Source organism: Microcaecilia unicolor, chromosome 7 (assembly GCF_901765095.1).
Source record: "Microcaecilia unicolor chromosome 7, aMicUni1.1, whole genome shotgun sequence".
Taxonomy (NCBI): domain Eukaryota; kingdom Metazoa; phylum Chordata; class Amphibia; order Gymnophiona; family Siphonopidae; genus Microcaecilia; species Microcaecilia unicolor.
Window position 1 is genome coordinate 230,748,488 of NC_044037.1, and position 24,768 is coordinate 230,773,255.

Sequence of the window (24,768 nt, forward strand, 5' to 3'; positions counted from 1 at the left end):
CTTGACAGAGAAGATGGAACCTGTATCCACACGGGGGTTATCTACAGACCTCCGGCAGAAACGGAGAAGCTAGACAATGATCTGATAGAAGATATTCAAAAGATTGGTATGAAAAGGGAGGCGCTACTGTTGGGAGATTTCAATTTGTCTGAATTGGATTGGAACGTCCATTCTGCAGAATCGGAAAGAAGACGATTGTGGATGCCTGTCAAATGGTGACAGAACCCACGAGGGAAGGGTCGATGCTGGATCTAGTGCTCACAAATGAAGGAAATGCTTCCAATATCTGGGTGGGTGCCTACCTATGTAATAGTGATCATCACACCATAGGGTTTGATACAAGGGCAAAGGCAGAGTGCGGATGAGCAAAACTCAAAAGTACTGGATTTCAGATGTACTGATTTTGATAAAATGGGGGGAATACCTGAAGGAGCTGATAATGTGGGAAGGCTTAGGAGATGTGGAAAATCAGTGGTCAAAGGCTGGTATAAATAAGGCAACTGATTTTTATGCAAGGAACGTAAACAAAAACAAGAGACACAGGAAGCCTATATGGTTCTCCAAACAAATAGCTAAAAAAATAACAGCAAAAGAGGCTAAGAAATACAAAAGAACGCAATGAGAGGATCACGGAAAAGATTATCGGATTAAACTCAAAGAAGTGAAGCGGGAAATACAGCTAGCAAAAGAAAAAAAATGGCTAAAGATGTAAAGAGAGGTGACAAGACCTTTTTCAGATATATTGGAGAAAGGAGAAAAGATAGGAATGGAATTGTAAGACTGAAAGATAATGAGAATGGCTATGTGGAGAGTGAGGAGGATAAAGCGAACGTGCTAAACAATTACTTCTCTTCGGTGTTCACAGAGGAAAATTCTGGAGAAGGACTGTGGTCGGCTGCCGAGGGAACATCTGAGAATGGAGTGGATACTGCGTCATTTACGGAAGAAAGAGCTTGAGAATCTGAAGATGGGCAAAGCTATGGGGCCAGATGGGATACATCCCAGGATACTGAAGGAACTCAGAGAGGTCCTGGTGGGACCTCATAAAGATTTATTTAATAGATCTTTAGAGACGGGAAAGGTTCCGTGGGATTGGAGATGATTGGAAGTGGTCCCTCTTCACAAAAGTGGAGACGGAAGACGTGAGAAACTATAGACCAGTAAGTCTCACGTCAGTGGTAGGAAAAATAATGGAGTCGCTGCTGAAAGAAAGGATAGTTAACTTTCTAGAGGCCAACAGGTTAGAGGACCCGAGGCAACATGGCTTTACCAAAGGAAAATCCTGCCAAACGAATCTTATTGACTTCCTTGACTGGGTGACCAAAGAAATGGATGAAGGACGTGTGCTAGATGTAATCTACTTGGATTTCAGCAAAGCCTTTGATAAGGTCCCCCACAGAAGACTTGTGAATAAGCTGGAAGGGTTGAACTTAGGACCGAAAGTGGTGAACTGGATAGGAAACAAGTTGACCGACAGGTGGCAGAGGGTGGTGGTAAATGGAATCCGCTCGGAGGAAAGGAAGGTGAGCAGTGGAGTTCCTTGGGTCGGTGCTGGGGCCTATTCTGTTTAATATATTTGTGGGAGATATTGCTAAAGGGTTGGAAGGAAAGATTTGCCTTTTTGCGGATGACACAAAAATAGCCAATAGAGTGGATAACCTGGAGGGAGTAGAAACAATGAGAAGGGATCTCCAAACGTTAGAAGAATTGTCAAGGGTCTGGCAGTTAAAATTTAATCTTAATCCTATTAGGGGATATATATTACTGTTCTATAGACCTCCCAACAACTGGAACCATAACCAAACCACATTCATGGACTTTATATCAAATGCATGTGTTAACAACTCCAACATACTAATAATAGGGGGATCTAAACCTCCATTTAGAAGACTCCAATTCTGCTCACACCCGGGACTGTAAAGACTTCCTCCAACTATGTGATTTCAACCTTCCTCCAACAGTACCAACCCATATTAAAGGACATTCACTCGATATCATCTCACACAAATATTCCACAGAGTAAAACTTTCTCTTATCAGATATCCACTGGGCAGCTTCCCCCTGGTCAGACCATCACAAAGCAACCCTATCCATACAATGGCGGAAAAAAGACCAACCCAAACCACCTGACCCCATAATCAACCCCAGAGGACAAATTGATAAGGAAACCTTCTGGCAAAAAATCTATGACAACAACTGGTCAGGTTTCGAATCTCTTCGTCAGGATAGAGGTTTGCGTTTCAACATATGCTCTGCAATCATAGCAAAAATGGCAGAGCATATGTTGAAACGCAAACCTCTACCCTGACGAAGAGATTCGAAACCTGGCCATGTGGCAGAGGTTTGGCTCGTTTGCAAAAATTGCTGCTGAAAAGCTAAGTGATTTGCTACTTATAAGTAATGACATTTTATGATTTTTATAAGTTGTAAGATGAAGAATTAAAAATAAGAAGATAAAGATCAGAAAGCAATAATAAAAGAAAAAATATGAAGTGGGTAGATCTATGAAGAGTTACATGGCGCCCTTGGGCAGACTAGATGGACCATGCAGGTCTTTTTCTGCCGTCATCTACTATGTTACTATGCCCTAAAATATGGGACGCTGTGCCCGGAAGGGATTGCTAATGAAGATTCTGATGATCCCCATATATACAAAATATATATTTATAAAAAACGTTTCTTTAATGCGGGTCTTTTGAAAAATGTATATATAAAAATTTTTTAAAAAGTGGATGTTTGGGAGTTTATTGTGATATATATGGAATATTCCCCACATCTATAAAATTAGGTCTTTTTAAATAGATTTACCTTATAGAATAGCATGAAGTGCACTTATATGAGTAAGTGCTGCTACTTTGTGCCTGTATGTGTGCAAGATGTGGGAAACTACACATACTTTTATAGGATTGCACTTTAAGTATTTAAATAAAATAAAAAATCATTGTTATAGTATAAGCCTCCACTACTTCTGCTGATTAGCTACTCCAGACCTTGCCTTCTTCCACTTTAATTCTTACAAGTACTATATGTAATCCATTACTCAGGTCTCCTCAGATCTTTACCATTAGGCTTTGTAATAATTTAAACAGCCATCAAAACATTTAGACACACTATGCTCACTGATGAGAAGGCTTTCCATTCACATTATGGCTGCTGTGTAGATTATCCCAGACTTCTTGGAAGCCTGAAGCAACCATAGTGCTGACGTACTTCTAACCAGGCCTGCTCCACAAAGCCTTTTTGAAAACCACTGTCACTCTCTGCACTCCAGCTTGTAGTTGCATGTCCTTTGCTAACAAGCTCCATATGAATGAACAAACACTCAAATCCATTCTCTCATTTGTTCTGCTTGCTACTCACATCTACCTTGTGGGCTCTATGTCTGTTAGTAGACTATGCTAGGCATTTAGGACCTTTGAACCATCTTCCTTGAAATGTATTTCATTTTTGTAATTTGATATGATAGTTTCTGTCTGTTCATGGGGGGGCAGGCTGGTATCTTGCACCAGAAGCCTTAATTTTCAACTATCAGGAAATTTTCCCCCCTATTTTATATCCTCGGGACATACACCAGGATTCCTTCTGAAACTCCACAATAATATTCAAGCATCTTTCTGACCTCATTTGTAACTTTACTTAAATTTGTACCTTATTTTCTTACTCCTGTAACTCTATCTTATCTATCTATGTATTCCATCTTTGCTTACACACTATGCTGTCTATTAAAATGTTTTATTGCATACTGTGTTGACATTGTAATGTGGCATACTACGCCATACTTTGTATTATATTTGAATATTTTTACTACTGTAATTGTCTATTGCTTATGTTTGACTTATTCTTGTTTTACACCGCCTTGAATGAATTCCTTCAAAAAGGCAGTAAAAAAATCCTAATAAATAAATAATGGGCTCCGAATCAAACCCAAGTCACTCAGCATTGGCAGAGATATCAAGTCACACACATCTGGCTGCCCAAATTCCTCATCATACACATTTAGGGGTGTGCCCCCCTGTGGCCTGGCATCTCACCTTTCACTCCCTTCCCCCTCTCTCTCAATCACCCTAATCTGCGCAAACACTACATAACAGCACGAGAATAAAATCTTAGTCTGCACATGTTCTTACTTATCGCCTTTTATCCAGCGCTCCCCACTGGAAACTCTCATCCTTTGAGCTCTTTGCATCTCTTGCCTCCAATGTGGAGGAGTCTCACTTCGCCTGAAGCGATCCCTTGATCTGGACCTCGAAGGGGTCCGATAGCGCTGAAAGAAAGGCACAGGAAAACAGCAAAATCAATACTATTTAGTACCTGCCAATGGCCAGATTTACTTTATTTTTAGAGAGATATACATACACTATCAAATAATGCATCTAGACAAGTATACTGTTAATACAAATACTAATTGGGTAATTCTTCAACTGATGCTGTTATATACTAGTGTAAACCTGAAGTGGCACACCTAAATTTAGGCGTGACCATTTATGCCTAAGAACACTACACAAAGCGTGTAACTTATTCTGTTCTATACACACACCTATATCCTGGCCATGTTTTACCCATATATAGATCCCCCACGCAGTTACGTCCTATAGCTCTTAAGTGTGACTTTACAGAATAGCGCCCAGTGGGTTTACGTGCATAACTGCTAATTTTGGTACTTCTGGCACCAAGTTATAGAATTGCCCTTCACATGTATTCCAGCTCAACAGAAATGAAGTAAATAAAGCAGCATACGCTGCCATGAAATTGCAGCAGTCCTTTTTCGCCCTTTTGGGAACACTGAAACAATGTACAAAGACACAAGCCTCCAAAGGCTCTGAACTGAAAAACACAACACATGAAGGTACATGTAAATGCTTTTTGAAGAGGCCAATGTGGAAACAGTTTTTAATTAAAAAAACAAAAAACACTTTCCTCAAAAGTTTGAAAAGTATATGCCTGCAAACTGCATATTTTAGATCAGAGTTATCTCTGGGTCAGTCCTGTGGCTTTTAAAACATGGTGAACACCCTTCTGCTATTTTTAAGAGGAAAGATTTTACTAGCCTTATCAGTTCTGAGAAACTGAACATCTTTCATAGGTTGTGAAATTTTTCACTGGACCAATAGAAAATTCTCAAAATAGCTTTAACATCATCTCTCATATTGTCACCCCCTCCATCTGTCATATCCTCAACCTCTCTCTCTCCACTGCAACTGTCCCTGACACCTTCAAGCACGCCGTAGTCACACCTCTCCTCAAAAAACCATCACTTGACCCTACCTGTCCCTCCAATTACCGCCCCATCTCCCTCCTACCCTTCCTCTCCAAAATACTTGAGCGTGCCGTTCACAGTCGCTGCCTTGATTTTCTCTCCTCTCATACCATCATCGATCCACTTCAATCCGGTTTCCGCCCTCTTCACTCAACAGAAACAGCACTCTCTAAAGTCTGTAATGACCTGTTCCTTGCCAAATCCAGAGGCCACCACTCCATCCTCATCCTCCTTGATCTATCCGCCGCTTTTGACACTGAATCATGACTTACTTCTTGCCACACTGTCCTCATTTGGGTTCCAGGGCTCTGTCCTCTCCTGGTTCTCCTCCTATCTCTCCCACCGCACCTTCAGAGTTCACTCTCATGGATCTTCCTCCACCCCTATCTGTTGGTGTTCCCCAGGGATCGGTCCTTGGACCCCTTCTCTTCTCAATCTACACCTCTTCCCTGGGCGCCCTGATCTCATCTCATGGTTTCCAGTATCATCTCTATGTTGATGATACCCAGCTATATCTGTCCACACCAGACATCACCGCAGAGACCCAGGCAAAGGTATCAGCCTGCCTATCCGACATTGCTGCCTGGATGTCCAACTGCCAACTGAAACTGAACATGTCCAAGACCGAGCTCATCGTCTTTCCACCAAAACCCACGTCTCCTCTTCCTCCACTTTCTATCTCAGTTGATAACACCCTCATCCTCCCCGTCTCATCTGCCCGCAACCTCGGAGTCATCTTTGACTCCTCCCTCTCCTTCTCTGCGCATATCCAGCAGACTGCCAAGACCTGCCGCTTCTTCCTCTTTAACATCAGCAAAATTCACCCTTTCCTCTCTGAACACACCACACGAACTCTCGTCCATGCTCTCATTACCTCTCACCTTGACTACTGCAACTTACTCCTCACTGGCCTCCCACTTAGCCATCTATCCCCCCTTCAATCTGTTCAGAACTCTGCGGCACGTCTCATATTCCGCCAAAACCGATTTACTCATATCACCTCTCTCCTCAGGTCACTTCACTGGCTTCCAATCAGATGCCGCATTCAATTCAAGCTTCTCCTTCTTACCTACAAATGCATTCAGTCTGCTGCCCCTCACTACCTCTCCTCCCTCATCTCCCCCTATGTTCCCAACCGTAACCTCCGTTCACAGGACAAATCCCTCCTCTCTGTACCCTTCTCCAACACCGCCAACTCCAGGCTCCGCTCATTCTGCCTCGCCTCACCCTATGCTTGGAACAACCTTCCTGAGCCCTTACGCCAAGCCCCCTCCCTGCCCATCTTCAAGTCTTTGCTTAAAACCCACCTCTTCAATGCTGCATTCGGCACCTAACTCTTACCGTTCACTAAATCCAGACTGCCCCAATTTGAGCGCCCCTATCGGACTCTCCGTTCACTTGTCTCTTAGATTGTAAGCTCCTTGAGCAGGGACCGTCCCTCTATGTTAAATTGTACAGCGCTACGTAACCCTAGTAGCGCTTTAGAAATGTTAAGTAGTAGTAGTAGTAGTATGAACTTTCAAGATCACATAGGACCCTTCTAAGCTCATGTACTACAATCTCTGGATTCTTCCTATGTTAGCCCAGTAAAAGAACATTATCTAGTAAGATGCATATTTCAAATAAAGGACTTTAAACAGCTGAGAAGGTCAGAAGAAGGATCAGACTGATGGCTTAGAATAAGAGATTTTGTTTCATTTCCTGGATAAGGTCTTTTACTATGTGGGTCAGCTAGGGATTCAGATGCTGTACAGGCAGTGGGGATGTGGGAAAGAGTCAATAACCAGATAATGGTGACACCTAATAGTTGGACTTAGGGCCCATTACTGCAGGTCCCCAGCCAATGACGGTTGCTACATTTATGAGACTAATGGAAAGGATATAAAGCAGGAAAATCCTCTAGTCCTACCACACCAGTCCAGACAAATGGGTTATATCCATCTGTCAGCAGATGGAGACAGAGAAAAAGCAGTTCCAAGTAATTCACCCCTTAATTTGTGCAGCCTGGAATTTTCAGTATTTTGACTAGCCAAGGTGTGGAGCTCAAATGAAGTACATTGAAGAACATAGAAAATCCAATGAGGTCACTCAACAGTCATATCATACAGGGAGGATAATGCTCCATTACAGTGAATGCACTGAAATAGGAAATGTGTGACCACAAAGTGATGACATGGACAACTGAAAAGATGATATCTGTGAATAAACCAGAATAAAAACAGAACACCATAGAGGGTAATTTTTCCTTCCTTTTAGTCCATATCAGACCAGTCCAGAAGAATGGGATTTATTGAAACATTTCTAAACTACACTATCCATTAGTCCTAGGTGGTGTATATCAGAAACATACACAATATGAGACACAAAAAGAATAGCAGAATACAAAGAAACTACCAAAAAACAAACAAAATAAATCACCAAATGAACTCCCCTTATCATGATTAAAAACTTGTGGCTATAAGCCTAATACTCAAGCTAAACTGAAAAAACCTGGGCAAAAAGATATGATTTTAACTGTTTCCTAAACTGAAGGATCGAAGTTATAATATGTATGCTCAAAGGCAAAGAACTCCAAAAAGATGCACCCGCAACCTGAAGCATTGCTGAACAGTTAGCTTCAAGTCTAACACACATTGAACAGTTAGCTTCAAGTCTAACACACTTAATTAGAAGGAATATCAAATAAAAGTTTATCCACAGAACATAAATTACAAGATGGCTGATATAATCTTAAAAGATGAAGCTAATGCCAGGGGTGCATCATTGCTCAAGACCTTAAATATCAAGGTCAACATCTTAAACTTAATCCATCAAAGTACAGGAAGCCAGTGCAAAACCTTCAAAGCTGATGTAATGTGATCAAATTTAGACAATCCTGTCAGAAGCCTAACAGCAGAATTTTGCATAATTTGAAGAGAATGAATCATCGATTTAGAGAGGCCCAAGGACAGTGAGTTAAAACCAAAGCTTGCAAAACTGTCCGGAAATTTACCTCAGATGACAAACTCTTCAAACGTCTTAATAATTTTAACCTGAAGGCATCTTTCCGGATAACATTCCTTATTTGAAATTTGCAAGTTAGCTTAGAGTCTAATAAATTCCAAGATACTTACATTAGGTGGCAAAAACAATCTCAGTATCTGCAAAACTGAACGCACTGGGCCAGTGCTCAGGCTGTGAATGATTCAACAATAACAATATCTGTGTTTTCCCTACATTTAACTTCAACCTATTGGTGCTAAACCAGGATCCTAACTTCTGCAAGCACATCTTCAGAAAAGACAGTGTCAGAGACAGAATACTTCACTGGGAAAAAAAAAACCTGAATATCATCAGCATAAAGTCGGTATTGCACACCCATATCAGAGAGAACACAAGCTGGAATCAAGTAGATATTAAATAAAACAGGTGAAAGAGCCGACCCTTGTGGTACACCCATAGTAATCGGTATCCAAGATGAGTTCTCCTCACCCAGTTTCGAAAATAACTCAAATAGAAAAGAATGGAACTCAAATCTCTGGGTCATTTTCCATTTGAGCCTTAGAGAAGGGTGACCCAGAAGGACCTCACTTTCAAGACAGCGTTCCTTCAGTATATCACTTTGAGGCACAGAGATTCAGAGTTACAGACTTTATTTTGTGGAGATCACTTTCTCTGTTTTATGGAAGAAGGGTTTTAGATTTTAACAGTTAATTCATTTCTCCCTAAATAATATTTCCATCTTCCCACAGGGAAGGAATGTGAAGAGTTTAAATCACTACATTTATGGGGTATTTGTTGGATACTTCTTAAATACTTGGAAATAGCTAATGAATTCAGGAAGTCAGATTGTACTTTTTGGAGGCCCAAAAAAGGAGATGCTGCTTCTAAAGCTACAATTGCTTGTTAGATTAAAGAGATGATATCGTCAGCCTATACTCTTAAAGGAAAATAGTCTTACATTGCATTAAGGGCTCATTCTACTACAGGAGTATTCAACGTGTTTCTCTACCATGGTCTCTGCTGGGCAGAGACATCTAGAAGACAGAGGGTCACTGGGGACTCATCACACTAGTGGGGCTGGACTGGCCAAGGAGAATGTGGTATGGGGATCTCATAAAGCTAAAAAGAAGAGTATTTCCAAGGATGGATGGCCTGTGGTGCAGAGTCTGATGTGGATGCAAGATACATCACCATTCCATTTTACAGAATGGCTTTTGAAAGGCAAGGTTTCGAAAGGAAGGTTTTTCTAGCCAGATCATACCTACGCTCATGTTCCAGGAAGACTTCTACCTTTTTGGCACATATCAGGGTCTGCCACATTTTTGAGGCATGGAGCTGTAGACTGGCAGGTGATGCCCTTGAGACTGGTGATTAGATCCGATCCTTCCTTCTTCCCTAAAGTTGTGTCCTCATTCCTGTCATGGCAATCCTTCAAAGCTCAGCCCCCATAATGGGTAGTGTGGTCTTCTTCGTCATTGCCACATTACCAAGTCATCCAACGTAGGGACACAAAGGAGCTTGTCCAAATCTTTAACAGGGAGAGGATATAGCCTGTCCATCAACTTCATGCCCTGAAGGACTATATCCAGCACCTCCTATTCTGCTAGGACCATTTGCAAGAGGGCTCTGTGAATAGGGAAGGCTTTTGCTAGCTTCCGCAGACCTTCCCATGTCTCCTCCTATGCTGCTGCTGTGATGAGAAGAGCTGAGATCACCTGGTCCATAAGTGATGGTACCTACTCCTGAGTTGTAATCTTTTGGCTCCCCCGACTCTAGGGAGGCCTTCCCCAGCAGGGATTCTTCATTGGCACATCTTCTATGACCCAGGCCTCCTTAAGGGGGGTTGTAGGTGGCACTAATGCCCATCCATTTTCAGAGCTCCCACGAGGAATTCTGGGTCACTTGACCCAAGCTGGACTGGCTCTTGCGAGGGCCTGGAGCCTTTAGCCTCTACTGCAATATTGAACTTGACACTGGATTCCCTAAGGACTGGGCCCTGTACCTCAGAAAATGCAGAGTCTGAAGTGGATGCAATCAGTAAAGGTTTGTCAAAATTTAAGTCCCAGATACAGCAGAATGGGCTCCCCTGTCCCAGAAGTACCTGGTGGCTGTCCCCTCCCTCAAGCCACGTGGGTTTAGGTGGTCTGACCCTAAAATGGTTGCTGTTTCCACAAAATACGGCCTAGCTGCAGCTGGGCCCACTGACATGGAAATGGTGTTGGGTAACAGTGTCCCGAGGAGAACCCAGCTTTGGTGCACTCCCAGAGCCATCTGTTGCTGAAGGTACTGCTCCCTCCCAACAGGGCAGTAGCTGCTGGCAGAATTATTCACCCAATGGCCCTTGTATGTCCCATACTGCCTGCATCCTGGCCACAGCAGGCGATCTGCAGAAACCATAAGGTCCCCTATTCCCTGGGATCCCTTCTGACTCACTGGGCCTGGGGAATCCCCCCCAGTGCTGTTCTGCCTTGCCTTTGGTTTTCCTTTATGCATTTTTCCTTTCTTTTTTTTTAAAAACTTTATTGGCAGAAGAGATTTACTGCTCCCTGACATTTCCAATCTTCTTCTCCTTTATTTTCCTCTTCTGTTGGGCTCTGCAGGGAAAGGGGCGGGCGGGCGGGCAGCTAGCCATGCCAAGTGAGAGCCTGTAGGCTAAGGATCGGCGATATGGAGGGAAGGACCCTTCCAGGCTCTAACAAGAAAAAGATCTGTGGACCAATCCCTGGGAGGCAACACTGGCTAAGGACTCAACCACTGGGCAGCAGACCAGGGACTGTTCCCTGGAGAGTCAAGCCTGTAAGAAGAATCCTGTTGTACCAGTCCAACCTGGACCATTTGCTGGAGGCAGAGCAATACTGGCAAGATCCAGGCTTCACAACCCCTTATACTGGTGATGTCGCTGGCATCTTCAGTTTCTCTGCCTACATCTGCTGATAGAGGGACATAACCCACTGGAACGGTCTGGCAAGGATGAAAAGGAATATAATTTATAAATTCTAAAATGCACAGGCCAGTTTACGTTCTGTAACACACTGCACATTGAAGGAACGTTTTACTATAAAGACTGTCTGAAACTTACCCTTGGGCCCCTTCCTTTTATTTTCCTTCCTGATCTGGTTACTAGAAGCCTCCTCGGATACATAGATTGTGTGTTGGCCAAAATGCTGAAAATAGAGGGCAAAGTTAAAACCAAGTAACTACTACAAAAAGCTGTTACAACTCAACTTAGCTTTCATCAGTACAATGAAAAAGGCCCTCCATGATCTGAGATAAGAATGGACAATGAAAAAGCCCCTCCAGCTGCTTATCAATGACAACATGATAGGTCAAGATGGCACTGTGATGCATGCTGATAGAAGCAGCTATAAGTCCTCAATAATCAGGCTGTTCCTCAAGTCAGTAGCTGTGGGTTTAGGAAACTGCTGTGAAATGTCAATGTGAGGTTTAAAAGTTACTTTAAAACAGTCGTTCTTAATCTTTCTTCTGTTGTGACACACCTGACAGACCTTGTCCGTGTGCTGACCCAAAGAAGAGCCCAAATATTTTACTGTTGTTAGAAGTGATACAAGGGAAATTAAACTGTTCTTAACAGAATTTACTTTTTTATGAACTGTTACTGAATGATAAATTAGGTCTTACCAGATAATTTTCTTTCTTTTAAACCCAGTCCTCAGAACACAACTAGCAAGTCAGGTTCTCAGGATACCTACAATGAATATACATGAGATAAATCTGCATACTATGGAGGTAGGGCATGTAAATCTATCTCATGCATATTCACTGTAGGTATCCTGAAAACCTGACTGGCTAGACCTACCTGCTTTAGACCTACCAGACCAGTCCAGGACCTGTGGGTTTGTGCCCATCAACCAGTAGATGGAGACAAAGAACAAATATTTGTGAGCCCTGACCTTGAGGTCTTCAACATCGCAAATGAGTAAGCAATAGAGACAAGGAGTATGATGTTTTAACCATTTAAATTGAAAAATAACACACATGTAAAAACTATGTGAAACGATACCTTGTAATGAGTGAAGAAACTGCACTCTTCTATAAACAGCAAGAATCAACAGTACAGCACTTGGGTGGGACTCTGGACTGGTCTGACAGGACTAAAGGAAAGAAAATTATCAAGTAAGACTACTTTTCCTTCTGTATCATTCTTACCAGATCAGTCCATGACCTGTGGTCCTTGGGTGGGAACCAAAAAACAGCGAAGATGACACAGATGAGCAAAATAAAGACGAAAAAGGAAAAATAAAAACAGTGAAATAGGAAAAAGGAAAATGACAAAATATGTATTAAAAAAGGAAAACTCAAAAATGGAAATATAACTGCTAGCAAACGCAAAGCAGCTTTGGAATTTCTCTCGTCGAGAGAGATATATATATAATTCTCGTACCAGAATTCTTCATAACGATTGTTCCTAAACCATGCACATAGCCTTTTTAAAGGCATAGTGTTATTGCATTAAGGTGTGTCCTATCGAATACTCTACAAGAATTTACACTGCTAGAAAATACACACATGGTGTAACAGACTCCTGACGCAGGCCAGTTGGGCCGAAACACAGCTGTGTCGAGTCATATCAACTCAATAAATCTATTCATTATTTTTTTTATTCATTTTGCTTGTGTCGTCCTTTTTTTACTTCAGTTATATTTCCATTTTTTGAGTTTTCCTTTTTTAATACATATTTTGTCATTTTCCTTTTTCCTATTTCACTGTTTTTATTTTTCCTTTTTCGTTTTTATTTTGCTCATCTGTGTCATCTTCGCTGTTTTTTGGTTACTGTTTTTTGCGAAGACAGGTTTCTTCTGTATTTGTTATAGTCCTTGGGTGGGAAACAGAAATCTCTGCCTGAAGGAATTCAGCACTAAACACAACCTCCACTGGCACTCCTACATCTAACCTGCAATGTTTAGCAAAGGTACAAATCTCAACCGGTCACTGCACCCAACTCTGTCCAAAAAGTTGAAACTCTTCTAGTAGAATGAGTCCTTAATGCAATGGAAGACTGTTTTCCTTTAAGAATATAGGCTGACGATATAATCTCTTTAATCTAACAAGCAATTGTAGCTTTAGAGGCAGCATCTCCTTTTTTGGGCCTCCAAAAAGTACAATCTGACTTCCTGAATTCATTAGCTATTTCCAAGTATTTAAGAAGTATCCAACAAATACCCCATAAATGTAGTGATTTAAACTCTTCACATTCCTTCCCTGTGGGAAGATGGAAATATTATTTAGGGAGAAATGAATTAACTGTTAAAATAAAAACCCCTTCTTCCATAAAACAGAGAAAGTGATCTCCACAAAATAAAGTCTGTAACTCTGAATCTCTGTGCCTCAAAGTGAAATACTGAAGGAACGCTGTCTTGAAAGTGAGGGCCTTCTGGGTCACTCTTCTCTAAGGCTCAAATGGAAAATGACCCAGAGATCTGAGTATAAGATTAAAATTTCACTCAGGACAAGGAAGACGAAGAGCAGGACAAATACATGTGACAATCTCTGAGAAAATGAACTAAATTGGGATGAGTTGCTAAAAAAGACTTTTCTGAACGTCCATGGAAACAGAATATTGCTACTTGAAACTTCAATGAGCCTAATGTCAGAACACTCTGAAACCTGTCTTGAAGTCAGGCCAAGAAGTGCTCTACTCATGCTTTAAAGGAAGAGATTGCTCCACTGGCACACCAAGATTCAAAAACTTGCCAACTCACACATACATTGTAGAAGTGGAATGCTTCCTAGCCTGAAGCAGAGTGGAAATCACTTTTTCTGACTAACCTTTACGCCTTAGCCTCAATTGCTCAAGAACCAAGCAGTTAAAACAGAAGGAAGCTAGATGTTCCATTATTAGCAGACCTTGAAGAAGTAGGCCTCCTGAGGAAGGTGCAACAGCTGATCGATCTCAAGATGAACTAGTGAACCATGGCCTCCTTGGTCAATCTGAAGCTACTGTCTGCAGCTTCTAGAATCATCCAGCTGGAATAAGTTGAGGTTTTCTGAAGAACATGACCCAGCACTGGAAGTGGTGGACACATGAACAAAAGATTCCTAGGAGGTCAGGGTTGAAGAAAAGCATCAAAACCTTCAAAATCAGGCTCTTTCCTTCAGGTGAAAAACTGTGGAACTTTGGCATTGGCATTTGCTACCATGAGATCGAGAATCAGTGTGTCACACCTCTTTGTCATCAGTATAAAAGCTGCAGGAGAGTTTTTCCATTTTCCTGGATCTAACAAGTGTCTGCTGAGGAAATCTGCCGGTATGTTCTATAATCTGGAAATGTGAGATGCTGAGAGGGTCCACAGATACTTCATGTGAGGAATAACATCACCTCCTGAGATACTGCCACAATTTTAGTGCATCCCTGTTAATGTAAGCTACTGTTGTCGTGTTGTTGCAGAAAATCCTGACTGCCTTACCCTGCATTATCAGTGAAAACTTCTAAAGTGCTACGCAAACGCTCTGCATTCCAGGTGGTTCATGGACCAGGACCTCTCAACCAAGACCATGTCCCCAGTATAATCTGGTTCTGAGAATGGGCCCCCAAACAAGCAAGCTTGTGTCTGTTACCACTATCCAATCGGCGAACTGAAGGTTCCCCCCTCCCTCCCCTCCAAAGAAGGTTGTAGAATTAGGGCTACCATTTCATGCTGATACTGGCTTGCAATGTCCAAGGAAGGTGACACTTGAAACTATGGGAGACCTCTGACTGAGAAAAGAATTTTGCAAGGGCCTCATATGAGCCTTGGCCCACAGAACTAATCTATGGCTGTTGCCACCAACCTCAAACTTGCACATTATTATCATCACACAATTTTTATACTGCACTATCTGTTGTACTAGGCAGTTTACAAAACAAAACACACATAATAAACAAGGATTACCAAAACTCACTGAAGCACTACTAGATCTAATTCCAAGCTCGTGGAGCTCATTGTGACATGAGTGATTTGAGTTTGAAGCTTCTCCAATCTCTGTTGTGGAAGAAATACCATCCTCAAATTGGTGTTCAATTTTGCGCCTAAATATTCTAGGTCCTAACTGGGCATCAATTAGTTCTTGTTAAGACAGATCACCCATTCCAGGAACAGTAAGATATGAATAACCCTAGCTGTCACTTGCTCATGCTCTGTTGTGTATTGGCTCTGATCAACCAATCTAGATAAGGGTGAACTTTGATTTCCTCTTGATGGAGGAAGGCTGATACTACAACCATGAGTTTGGAAAAAAAACATGGTGCTATTGCCTAGTGGTGTAGCCAAGGGCTGACATCCAGTAGCAGCATACCTATGATGTAGCTAGCAGGGATCCCCAAGCCCCACCAGCCGAAAACTCCCAACAACTGTCCCTCCTGCATACCTTGTAAATAGCAGATCTTCGCCTGCAGTGACCGGCGACTGATATATACTGCTCACACCAGCCCCACAGCCTTCCCTCTGATGTATTCTCGCCTAGGCAGAATCAGGAAGTTTCATCAGAGGGAAGGCTGTGGGACCAACATGAGCAGTGGGTGTATTAGTTGCTGCTCGCTGCAGGTGAAAATCTGCTATTTAAAAGGTATGCGGGGGAGGGGGGATGTTTGAGAGACCACATGGCATGCAGGCGCGAGAGGGAGAGACAAAATCACTTGTGGGACAAGGCAAAGTTCTTCTGTCCACCCATCTTGGGCCCAGGCCCACCCAAAATTGGGTGTCTGGCTACGCCCCTGCTGTTGCCAGTCCAAATGGCATTGACCTAAACTGGAAATGCTGATCTAGAAATGCAAACTTTAAGAACATCTGATGCGGTGGCCAAATCAGAATATGTAAATAAGACACTAGGATCCAAGGCCATATGAACTGCAATAACTACCCTTAAAGTTCCTTTCTAAAAAGCGGCACATGTAAGGTTCGAAGCGGCACATGTAAGGTTCGATTTACCACTTTGAGATCCAGAATAGGACAAACAATGAAACAGATGGAACATTTTTCCAGTCACCACGAACTCTGGAACAGGTACTACTGCCCCAAGGTTTAGGAGATTCTGAAGTGTAGACCACACTGCTTTGGTGCAAACCCCACAAGCAGAAACCAAGAATGAATCTATGACAAATTTGTAACATTACTGCATCTAAAACCTACTGGGTCGGATGTGATCTGGGTCCTTTCCTCAGCAAAGAGAGACAAATGGCCCCTTATCATGCCCAGTGGCAAATGGACCAAAAGGCAATCACTGTGATGTGCGAGGAGAGCCTGAGAGACGAAGACTTTGGTTTGCTCCTTTTCTTTCTCCACAAAAGAAAGAGTGATGGACAGGGTATACCTGTAGTATGGAAGTCGTTTTCAGTTATTGACTGGTCACTGTTCAGTAAGTTATTTCATAAATATTGTTCTGCCCATTGTATATTGGATATTTGTCCTCCGTATTTGATGGAATATACTCCAACAATCTTTAGCTTAAGTGTATATTTATGGATTGAACATTAATTAGTTCAGGGAGCCTTTCCTACTAGTTTAGCAGAAATTATAATTACGCTAATACCAAAGGATTTAACTAAACCAAAAGAACTGGTTTTGAATTATAGGCTGGTGGCATCGATACCTTTTTTGTCAGACTAATGGAGGGACTGGTAAGTGTTCAGCTCAATCATTATTTAGATTTACATGACATGTTACCTCCTTCACAATCGGGGCTCCATGCTTTTTTTCTTAGTACGGAGACAGTACTGTGTTCCTTGCTAGATCATTTGATCATTACTGAGCTTGAGTAAAAATGCCTTGTTTCAGTTTGATTTGTCATTGGCTTTTGACCTTGTGGACCATTCCTTTCTTTTACATAAATTAGAGGATTTAGGAATTGCAGGGGTGGTACTGGATTGGTTCAGAGGCTTTCTAACTAGTAGTTCGTATAGAGTAAAATCACAAGGGGAATTATCCACAAGTTGGAGAAACCCTTGAAGTGTTACGCAAGGTTCATTACTTTCTCCTGTATTATTTATCAACTTCATGCGATCTCTAAGCCTTTTATTAGAGAAACATGGCCTCATTCATAATATTTATGCTGATATTTCAGTAGTAATTCCTATACAATCAATCTCTGATTTAGAATATACAAATAATCATATATGTATGAAACTGGTAGAAGGATGGATGCAGGACCATAAGTTAAAGCTCAATTTGGAGAAAACTAAGATTTTGTGTTCTAATTACCATCCAGATTTAAATCCTTTAACGATCACAATTAACAACACAGTTTTTACTCTTTCTCCAATCATTAACATTTTGGGTATTCATTTGGATTGTTCTATCTCACTAGAATTTCATATAAACTAATTTTTTTATGATGAAAAACTGCGCTTTATAAGGACATGCTTTGATTTTGGCACAATTTGAACAGTTGGTTTATTCACTGATACTTTAATCAATTGATTATTGTAATGTAGTGTATTTTGGCAGAACTAAGCATTCATTTAAAAAACAGACAGTGCAGAATATGGCAGTCAGATTGATATATGGCCTTTCCAGATATGACAGTGTTCCCCTTCTTTATAATAGATTACATTGGTTGCCTACAAAGGCTAGGGTAAATTTTTAATTTGCTTGTTTTCTTTATAAAACATTGCAAGGTCAAATTCCTAGCTATCTATTAACTCATTTCTATCTTGTCTCATTTCAAAGAGCCAGGAGAGGTGATATTAATGGTTCTTTTACTTTTCCATCAACTAGAGGGATAAGGAGAGTGTCAATTTTTGATAGACTGTTGGTCGCTCAAACAGTACGTCTATGGAAGGATCTTGTAGTACAACTTTCTTATTCTCATTCGTATCTCTCCTTTAGAAAAAGTCTAAAGACTATTCTGTTTACAAAATTTATGTCCTGATTATGATCTTTTGCTAATAATATCCCAGGAGAATGTGCTAGCTGTCTTGTTATATGTAACCTGTTTAGAATGTAGCGGTAATAGCAGGATATAAAAAACAGAGTTTAATGTAATGTGCTTGGAAATGGAACCCCAGAAAGAAAACTCAAAATACTGTGGAATCTGTAGAACTCAAAACCAATAGTATAAAGTTACATCTACATATACTTTCCTAGAATTCAAAGGTGAGTCTTGTGTCATTTAATGAAAACATATATTGGAGAAAAAAGACTTCAGTGTAATTTGGAGACACCTCAGTTTGAAAGATACACCTTCATAAATAAGGAGGGCTCAGTTTAATCATCATCAGTCTACAAAAAAACTCCACTCTTGCAACAATACTCATAAAACAAAAAACAAGACACCCCAGAAAGAAACCCAGGCTGCCCCGGTCTACATGCCATGGAATTCTGAAACCTAGCTCTAGAAGCAGTCTGATGTGAGGAAGATTTACATTTATCTTCAGATAATCTTTGTGGCTTGGGCTCTTCTAAAACCTTAACCCAACATTTCCAAATCCTTTCCAAACAGTAATATACTCCTAAAGTGAAATCTGCTAAGGCGAGTCTTAAAAGCAATATCTGCCAACCAATTTCTGAGCCATAACAAATGTCTTGCAAAACTGTTAATGCCATGCCTTTTGTAGAAGTTCTGATAAGGTCATAGAGGGGCATCTGCTATATAAGATGATTTGCCTCCAGACGATCTGTGAATTCTGAAACCTCTGTTTGTTCCGTGAGAGAAGAAATAAGATCCTGCTGGATCAAAAGTAAAGATGCTCTGGAAACAAATTATAATTACTGCCCGGAAACTATTATAGATAGAAATAATATGACGGCAGATAAAGGCCATATGACCCATTCAGTCTGCCCATCCTCTGTAATCCCTAATTTTTCCTTTCTGGGTAGCCAGCTTTGGAACGCTCTTCCAAGACCAATCCGATCAATCTACGGCCTTTTGCCCTTCAGAAAAGCTTTGAAGACTCATCTATTTAAGAAAGCCTACCCTAACAATTCAACTAACTAAGCAAGCCCACATGATTCTACCAATGATTGTTTATATTTACCATGTTTTCCATAACCCTTATTGCTCTCCCTATTCTTTTCCTCTCCATATATTCCTCTGTTTGGTCACCCAGTCGAAGAAGACAGTCAGATTCGTCTGACACGACCTGCCACTAGTGAAGCCATGCTGCCTCGGCTCCTGCATTCCATTTAGTTCACGAAATCTCACAATCCTCCTCTTTAGAAGCGTTTCCATTAACTTACTCACCACTGAGGTCAAGAATTATGGAACATATAAATAAACATGGTTTTATAGGACAAAGTCAGCATGGGTTCATGCAAGGGAACTCTTGCTTCACTAATTTACTTCATTTCTTTGAAGGCGTGAATAAACATGTGGATAAAGGTAAGCCGGTTGATGTAGTGTATCTAGATTTTCAGAAAGCTTTTGACAAAGTTTCTCATGAGAGACTCCTGAGAACATTAACAAGTAATGGGATAGAAGGCAATGTTCAGGTGTGGATTAGGAATTGGTTTTGGCCACAAAACAGAGGATAGGGTTAAATGATCATTTCTCTCAATGGAGGAGGGTGAATAGTGGAGTGCTGCAGGGATCAGTACTGGGACCGGTGCTATTTAACATATTTGTAAATGATATGGAAATCAGAACGATGAGCGAGGTGATTAAATTTGCAGATGACACAAAACTATTGAAGGTTGTTAAAACACATGCAGACTGTGAAAAACTGCAGGAAGATCTTAGGAAATTGGAAGCCTGGGCATCTAAATGGCAGATGAAATTGTGATGCACACTGGAAAGAATAATCCGAATCATAGTTAACTGATGCTAGGGTCCAAGAAAGGGCTCTGGGTGTCATCGTCGATAATACACTGAAACCTTCTGCTCAGTGTGCTGCTGCGGCTTGGAAAGCGAATAGAATGTTGGGTATTTTGGGGAAAGGTATGGAAAACAGGTGTGAGAATGTTATAATGCTGTTACATCGTTCCATGGTGCGACCGCACCTTGAGTACTGTGTTCAATTCTGGTCACCACATCTCAAGAAAGATATAGTGGAACTGGAAAAGGTGCAGTGAAGGGTGACTAAAATGATAGCGGGGATGGGACGACTTCCCTATGAAGAAAGACTAAGGAGGCTAGGGCTTTTCAGCTTGGAGAAGAGACGGCTGAGGGGAGACATGATAGAGGTATATAAAATAATGAGTGGAGTGGAACAGGTGGATGTGAAGCGTCTGTTCACGCTTTCCAAAAATACTAGGACTAGTGGGCATGCGATGAAACTACAGTGTAATAAATTTAAAACAAATTGGAGAAAATATTTCTTCACCCAACGCGTAATTAAACACTGGAATTCGTTGCCGGAGAACGTGGTGAAGGCGGTTAGCTTGGTAGAGTTTAAAAGGGGGTTAGATGGTTTCCTAAAGGGCAAGTCCATAAACCGCTACTAAACGGACTTGGGAAAAATCTACAATTCCAGGAATAACATGTATAGAATGTTTGTACTTTTGGGAAGCTTGCCAGGTGCCCTTGGCCTGGATTGGCCGCTGTCGTGGATAAGATGCTGGGCTCGATGGACCCTTGGTCTTTTCCCAGTGTGGCATTACTTATGTACTTATGCACCTTGGGGGTCAGCACCCAAGAAAAAGATCTAGGTGGTGTTGTAGATAATAAGCTGAAATCGTCTGCTCAGTGTGTGGCAGTGGCCAAAAAAGCAAACAGAATGCTAGGAATTATTAGGAAAGGGATGGTGACTAAGACCGAAAAAACTATAATGCCTCTGTATCGCTCTATGATGCGATCTCATCTTGAACACTGCATTCAGTTCTGGTCGCTGTATCTCAAAAACGATATAGCGGAATTAGAAAGGGTTCCGAGAAGAGCGATCAAAATGATAAAGGGGATGAAACTCCTCTCATACGATGAAAGGCTAAAGACGTTAGGGCTGCTCAGCTTGGAAAAGAGACAGATGAGGGGAGATATGATTGAGGTCTACAAAATCCTGACTGGTGTAGAATGAGTAGAAGTGAATCGATTTTTTACTCGTTCAAAAAGTACAACGACTAGGAGACACTCAAGGAAGTTACATGGAAATACCTTTAAAACAAATAGGAGGAAATATTTTTTCACTCAACAAATATTTAAGCTCTGGAACTCTTTGCTGGAGGATGTGGTAGCAGCGGTTAGTGTATCTGAGTTTAAAAAAGGTTTGGACAAGTTCCTGGAGGAAAAGTCTATGCTATTGAGACAGACATGGGAAAGCTACTGTTTGCTCTGGGATTGGTAGTATGGAATGCTGCCACTATTTGGGTTTATGCTAGGTACTTGTGACCTGGCTTGGCCACTGTTACAAACAGGATACTAGGCTATATGGACCACTGGTCTGACCCAGATTGGCTATTCTTATGTAGTGCTGCAATACTGAATGCCTGCTTCAGCAAAGACTCTGCCACCTGTTCTTGGAGAGGGGCTTCTGATATAAACAGTGCCTATAAAGACCTAGTGATTACAGCAGAAAGATTTTCTCTGTGAAAAGAGGAAATACTGTGGAGTCAACTCCCTCTCCCACAGGAGGTTCCCTTTCTTCCAAATCCTTTAAGGAAGCTGTATTAGGACCGAGAGATGCCTCACAGTTTTAATCAGAAGTTGAAACCACAGAATGGGAATCCCAGTCTAATGATTCCCACATGTCTGTGCGTGGATGCAGAAACCTTTGGAGTTGCAAGAGAAGGAGAACTATATGTGCCTCTTGACTTCCCTGTGAGCGCTTTAAGAGAAAGGCTTTATGCAAAAACAATTCAAGCTCAGGAGAAAAAGGACTCCCTTCTCCCCGAGATTCCCCTGCGCCAGAAGTCAAAACAGAATTAGGAGAGACTTCTGAGGTCTCAAAATTGCTTATTTGAAAACCCTGTACTATATTCTGCTGTTCAAAGTCTCCTAGTCTGGAAACTGAGATAGACTGTACTTCAGATGAACAATGTGATAAAGTGACTGCACCATCCCCTGACTTGGGGAAAAGAACCATGGGTTTGCCCAGCAGAAGCTAAATCATCTTTTTTCCCCCCATTAAATTCTTTTTCTGCTTGTTGAAGGGATTCCCTCTAGGTCAGCAACAGCAAAGTCCTGGCCTGACATGAGATGCAATCTGCAGTGCCTGGCATATTCTGCTGGGGTTTCCATCACACTATAACCATAGATTACCTTCGATGCGAACAAAATCAAGGCAACAGCTGCAGGCTACTGTGGTTGGAAGTCTGCACACTTAACCAAACAAAGAGCAATGCCTGCTCCCTCCATACTCCCTTGGAGATAACAGAAATGAAAGAACTCAGCCCATGCTGCCAAATTAGAAATGGCTGCAACAGAAAAATAAGTTCTTCTCAGTTTTCCAATACATAAAAATAAAGACAAATGTCAGACCTCTATACATTATCTTATCCTTGTGCTCAAATGAAGCGGAAAAAAAAAAAAGAAGGGGGAATTGCTGGGGGGTGGGGGAGGGAGCTCCGACTATTCTGAGCTATCCCATATGCTCAACTGATAGTAAAAAGTATTTATTTTATTCAGGAGCAAATTCAAAACATTGCCAAACCCCCTGCTCTACTGGGTCCCAGTTCTCAACTGGCTCAGGAGCCATTACACCACTGAATAATTCAGGAGCTGAACAGTCCAACTGTCATAATCTGCTGGAAACAGAGAAATACTGAAGACCTCAAGCTCCATGATACCCTTATAAGGCAGGATTCAATTCTTTGTTCTGTCTCTATCTGCTGGTTAATGGGCACAAACCAACACCTGGACTGATCTGGTAAGGATGACAAGAAAAATGGTGTTTTTTTTCTCAAACATTTCAATTAATGAGAAATCTGGGATGGACACTTACTGTCAACATCAAATATTTTCCCATACAGCTCACAAAATAAATAAATAAAATTCGGGTACTGCCTCAATAACAGTGGCACAAAATCCGACAACTGCTAGATACTTTGTGAAGTAACACAAAACTATGCAAACCGGCTACTTAGACCTATGCAGTAAACCTTCTAAATTGTAACACCGCCAACTCTCAGAGCACAAATAACTGTACCTTTAAAAAAACAAAAAAGGCAGAACAGCAGCTACAGAACACCAAACATGCCTTCTGTTGGAAAAGATGAATAAGTCACACTGCTATAGATCACAAGCCAGAATTCTTCACACATACATCAAAAAACAGTCCTCACCAATTACAGAATGAAGGACAACAAACTAGACATGGAAATCCTGAGAAGTCACAGTCTCTCTCTGCGAGCAATACAACACGTGAAAAAACTCTCATTTTCCAATCACTAAAAACTGACCCCCCTGTTTACTAAGCCACACTAGTGGCTGCCATGCGCTAATGCTGGCACAGCCCATTCACTTTGAATGGGCTGTGTCAGCATTGCTGCGTGGCTTAGTAAACATGTGTGTGGGGAGTGGGGAACCTTCTAATTGGGGTGGTCTGTCTCTCTACAGTTCTTCTATTCTTTTATCCACTACTGACCTTCCAAAACCTTTTAACCTCCTCTTGAGCTCCTTTTTTTTTTTTTTTTTTAACTTTCTTTTAAAGTATTTACAAATTTTACAAGCAAATTTCACTTATCCAGAAAACAGGATCAAAACAGAAAAACTTATTACAATCAGAAAACATAGCTTAAATAAGAAAATATAAACAAAATCCTCAGCCACTCTTTTTCACCTTCTACTGGCCCTTCACAGACCCGCTCCCTTTCCTTTCTTACCCCTTCCCCAGCACATGCATGTCCTTCACAATTTTATCCCATCTTTCCATCCCATACCACCTTTCTATTCCTTGCCTCAAATACCTTAGCAGATCCAACATACCCTTACAGGCACTCCACTACTTAACAATCCCTGAATCTCTAGTCAGTCACTTAGTCCTCAATTCCACCATTTCCAAGCCTAGGTCCCCATATTCCCATCCAATCCCTTGAATGTCCACCTAATCTTTTCACCTCTAGGGTCCCCCTCTTGTAGCAAGGCCACTGCAGCAAGTTTATCCCTTCTCTCTCAACTGCCAGTGCATGCTTCTCCTTCCCTATGTGTAGCGTCTTTTTCCCAAAATTCCTCCCCTCACTAGTCCCCCTTTTAAAGCTTATCTTCTGCACCCAATTATTAGAGTTGGCAGAAGGATAAATTTCCTCCTCCTCCGCAGTCAGCATTGGCACTAATTGTGGCCAAATAGGAAAGAGTAGGACCCCACATTTCTGGGCCAGGTTGGTAGCAGTGAGCATAGCTACAAGGGAAGAAGTAGATTTAGCATTTCCAGGCCGAGCTGGCAGCAGCACAGATAGGTTCAGCATGTAATGGTGCTAATTGCTGGTGGGAAGGAGGGCAAAAGCAGACCTGCAACAAATTCAACTTGAGCTGGCAGTAACATTACTGGAGAAGGGAGGAAGTAGAATTAGGGAGAAGTTATGGAGATTTTAAGTATTTGGCTTCCTGCTTTGAACACTCTTTGGCCCGCAGGCATATGCGTTTTTTAAAAAAATATGGGTTGTCAGTCACAGTTTTTGTTGACATACCTTGCAGTTCTTGGTGACACACTAACTGAGAACTGCTTT

The 24,768-nt window shown here is 41.5% G+C and overlaps 1 protein-coding gene across 1 annotated transcript in view; it reads right to left on the minus strand.

Annotated features, from left to right (window-relative positions):
• Positions 1-24,768, minus strand: part of PPIG (peptidylprolyl isomerase G) — a 168,009-nt gene that overhangs the window by 13,741 nt on the left and 129,500 nt on the right. The window contains exons 11-12 of the mRNA XM_030208759.1: positions 11,319-11,403; positions 4,128-4,264 (exon numbers count right to left, since the gene is read on the minus strand). Coding sequence (XP_030064619.1) covers positions 4,128-4,264; positions 11,319-11,403 — 222 coding nt within the window. The remainder of the gene's footprint in view (positions 1-4,127; positions 4,265-11,318; positions 11,404-24,768) is intronic.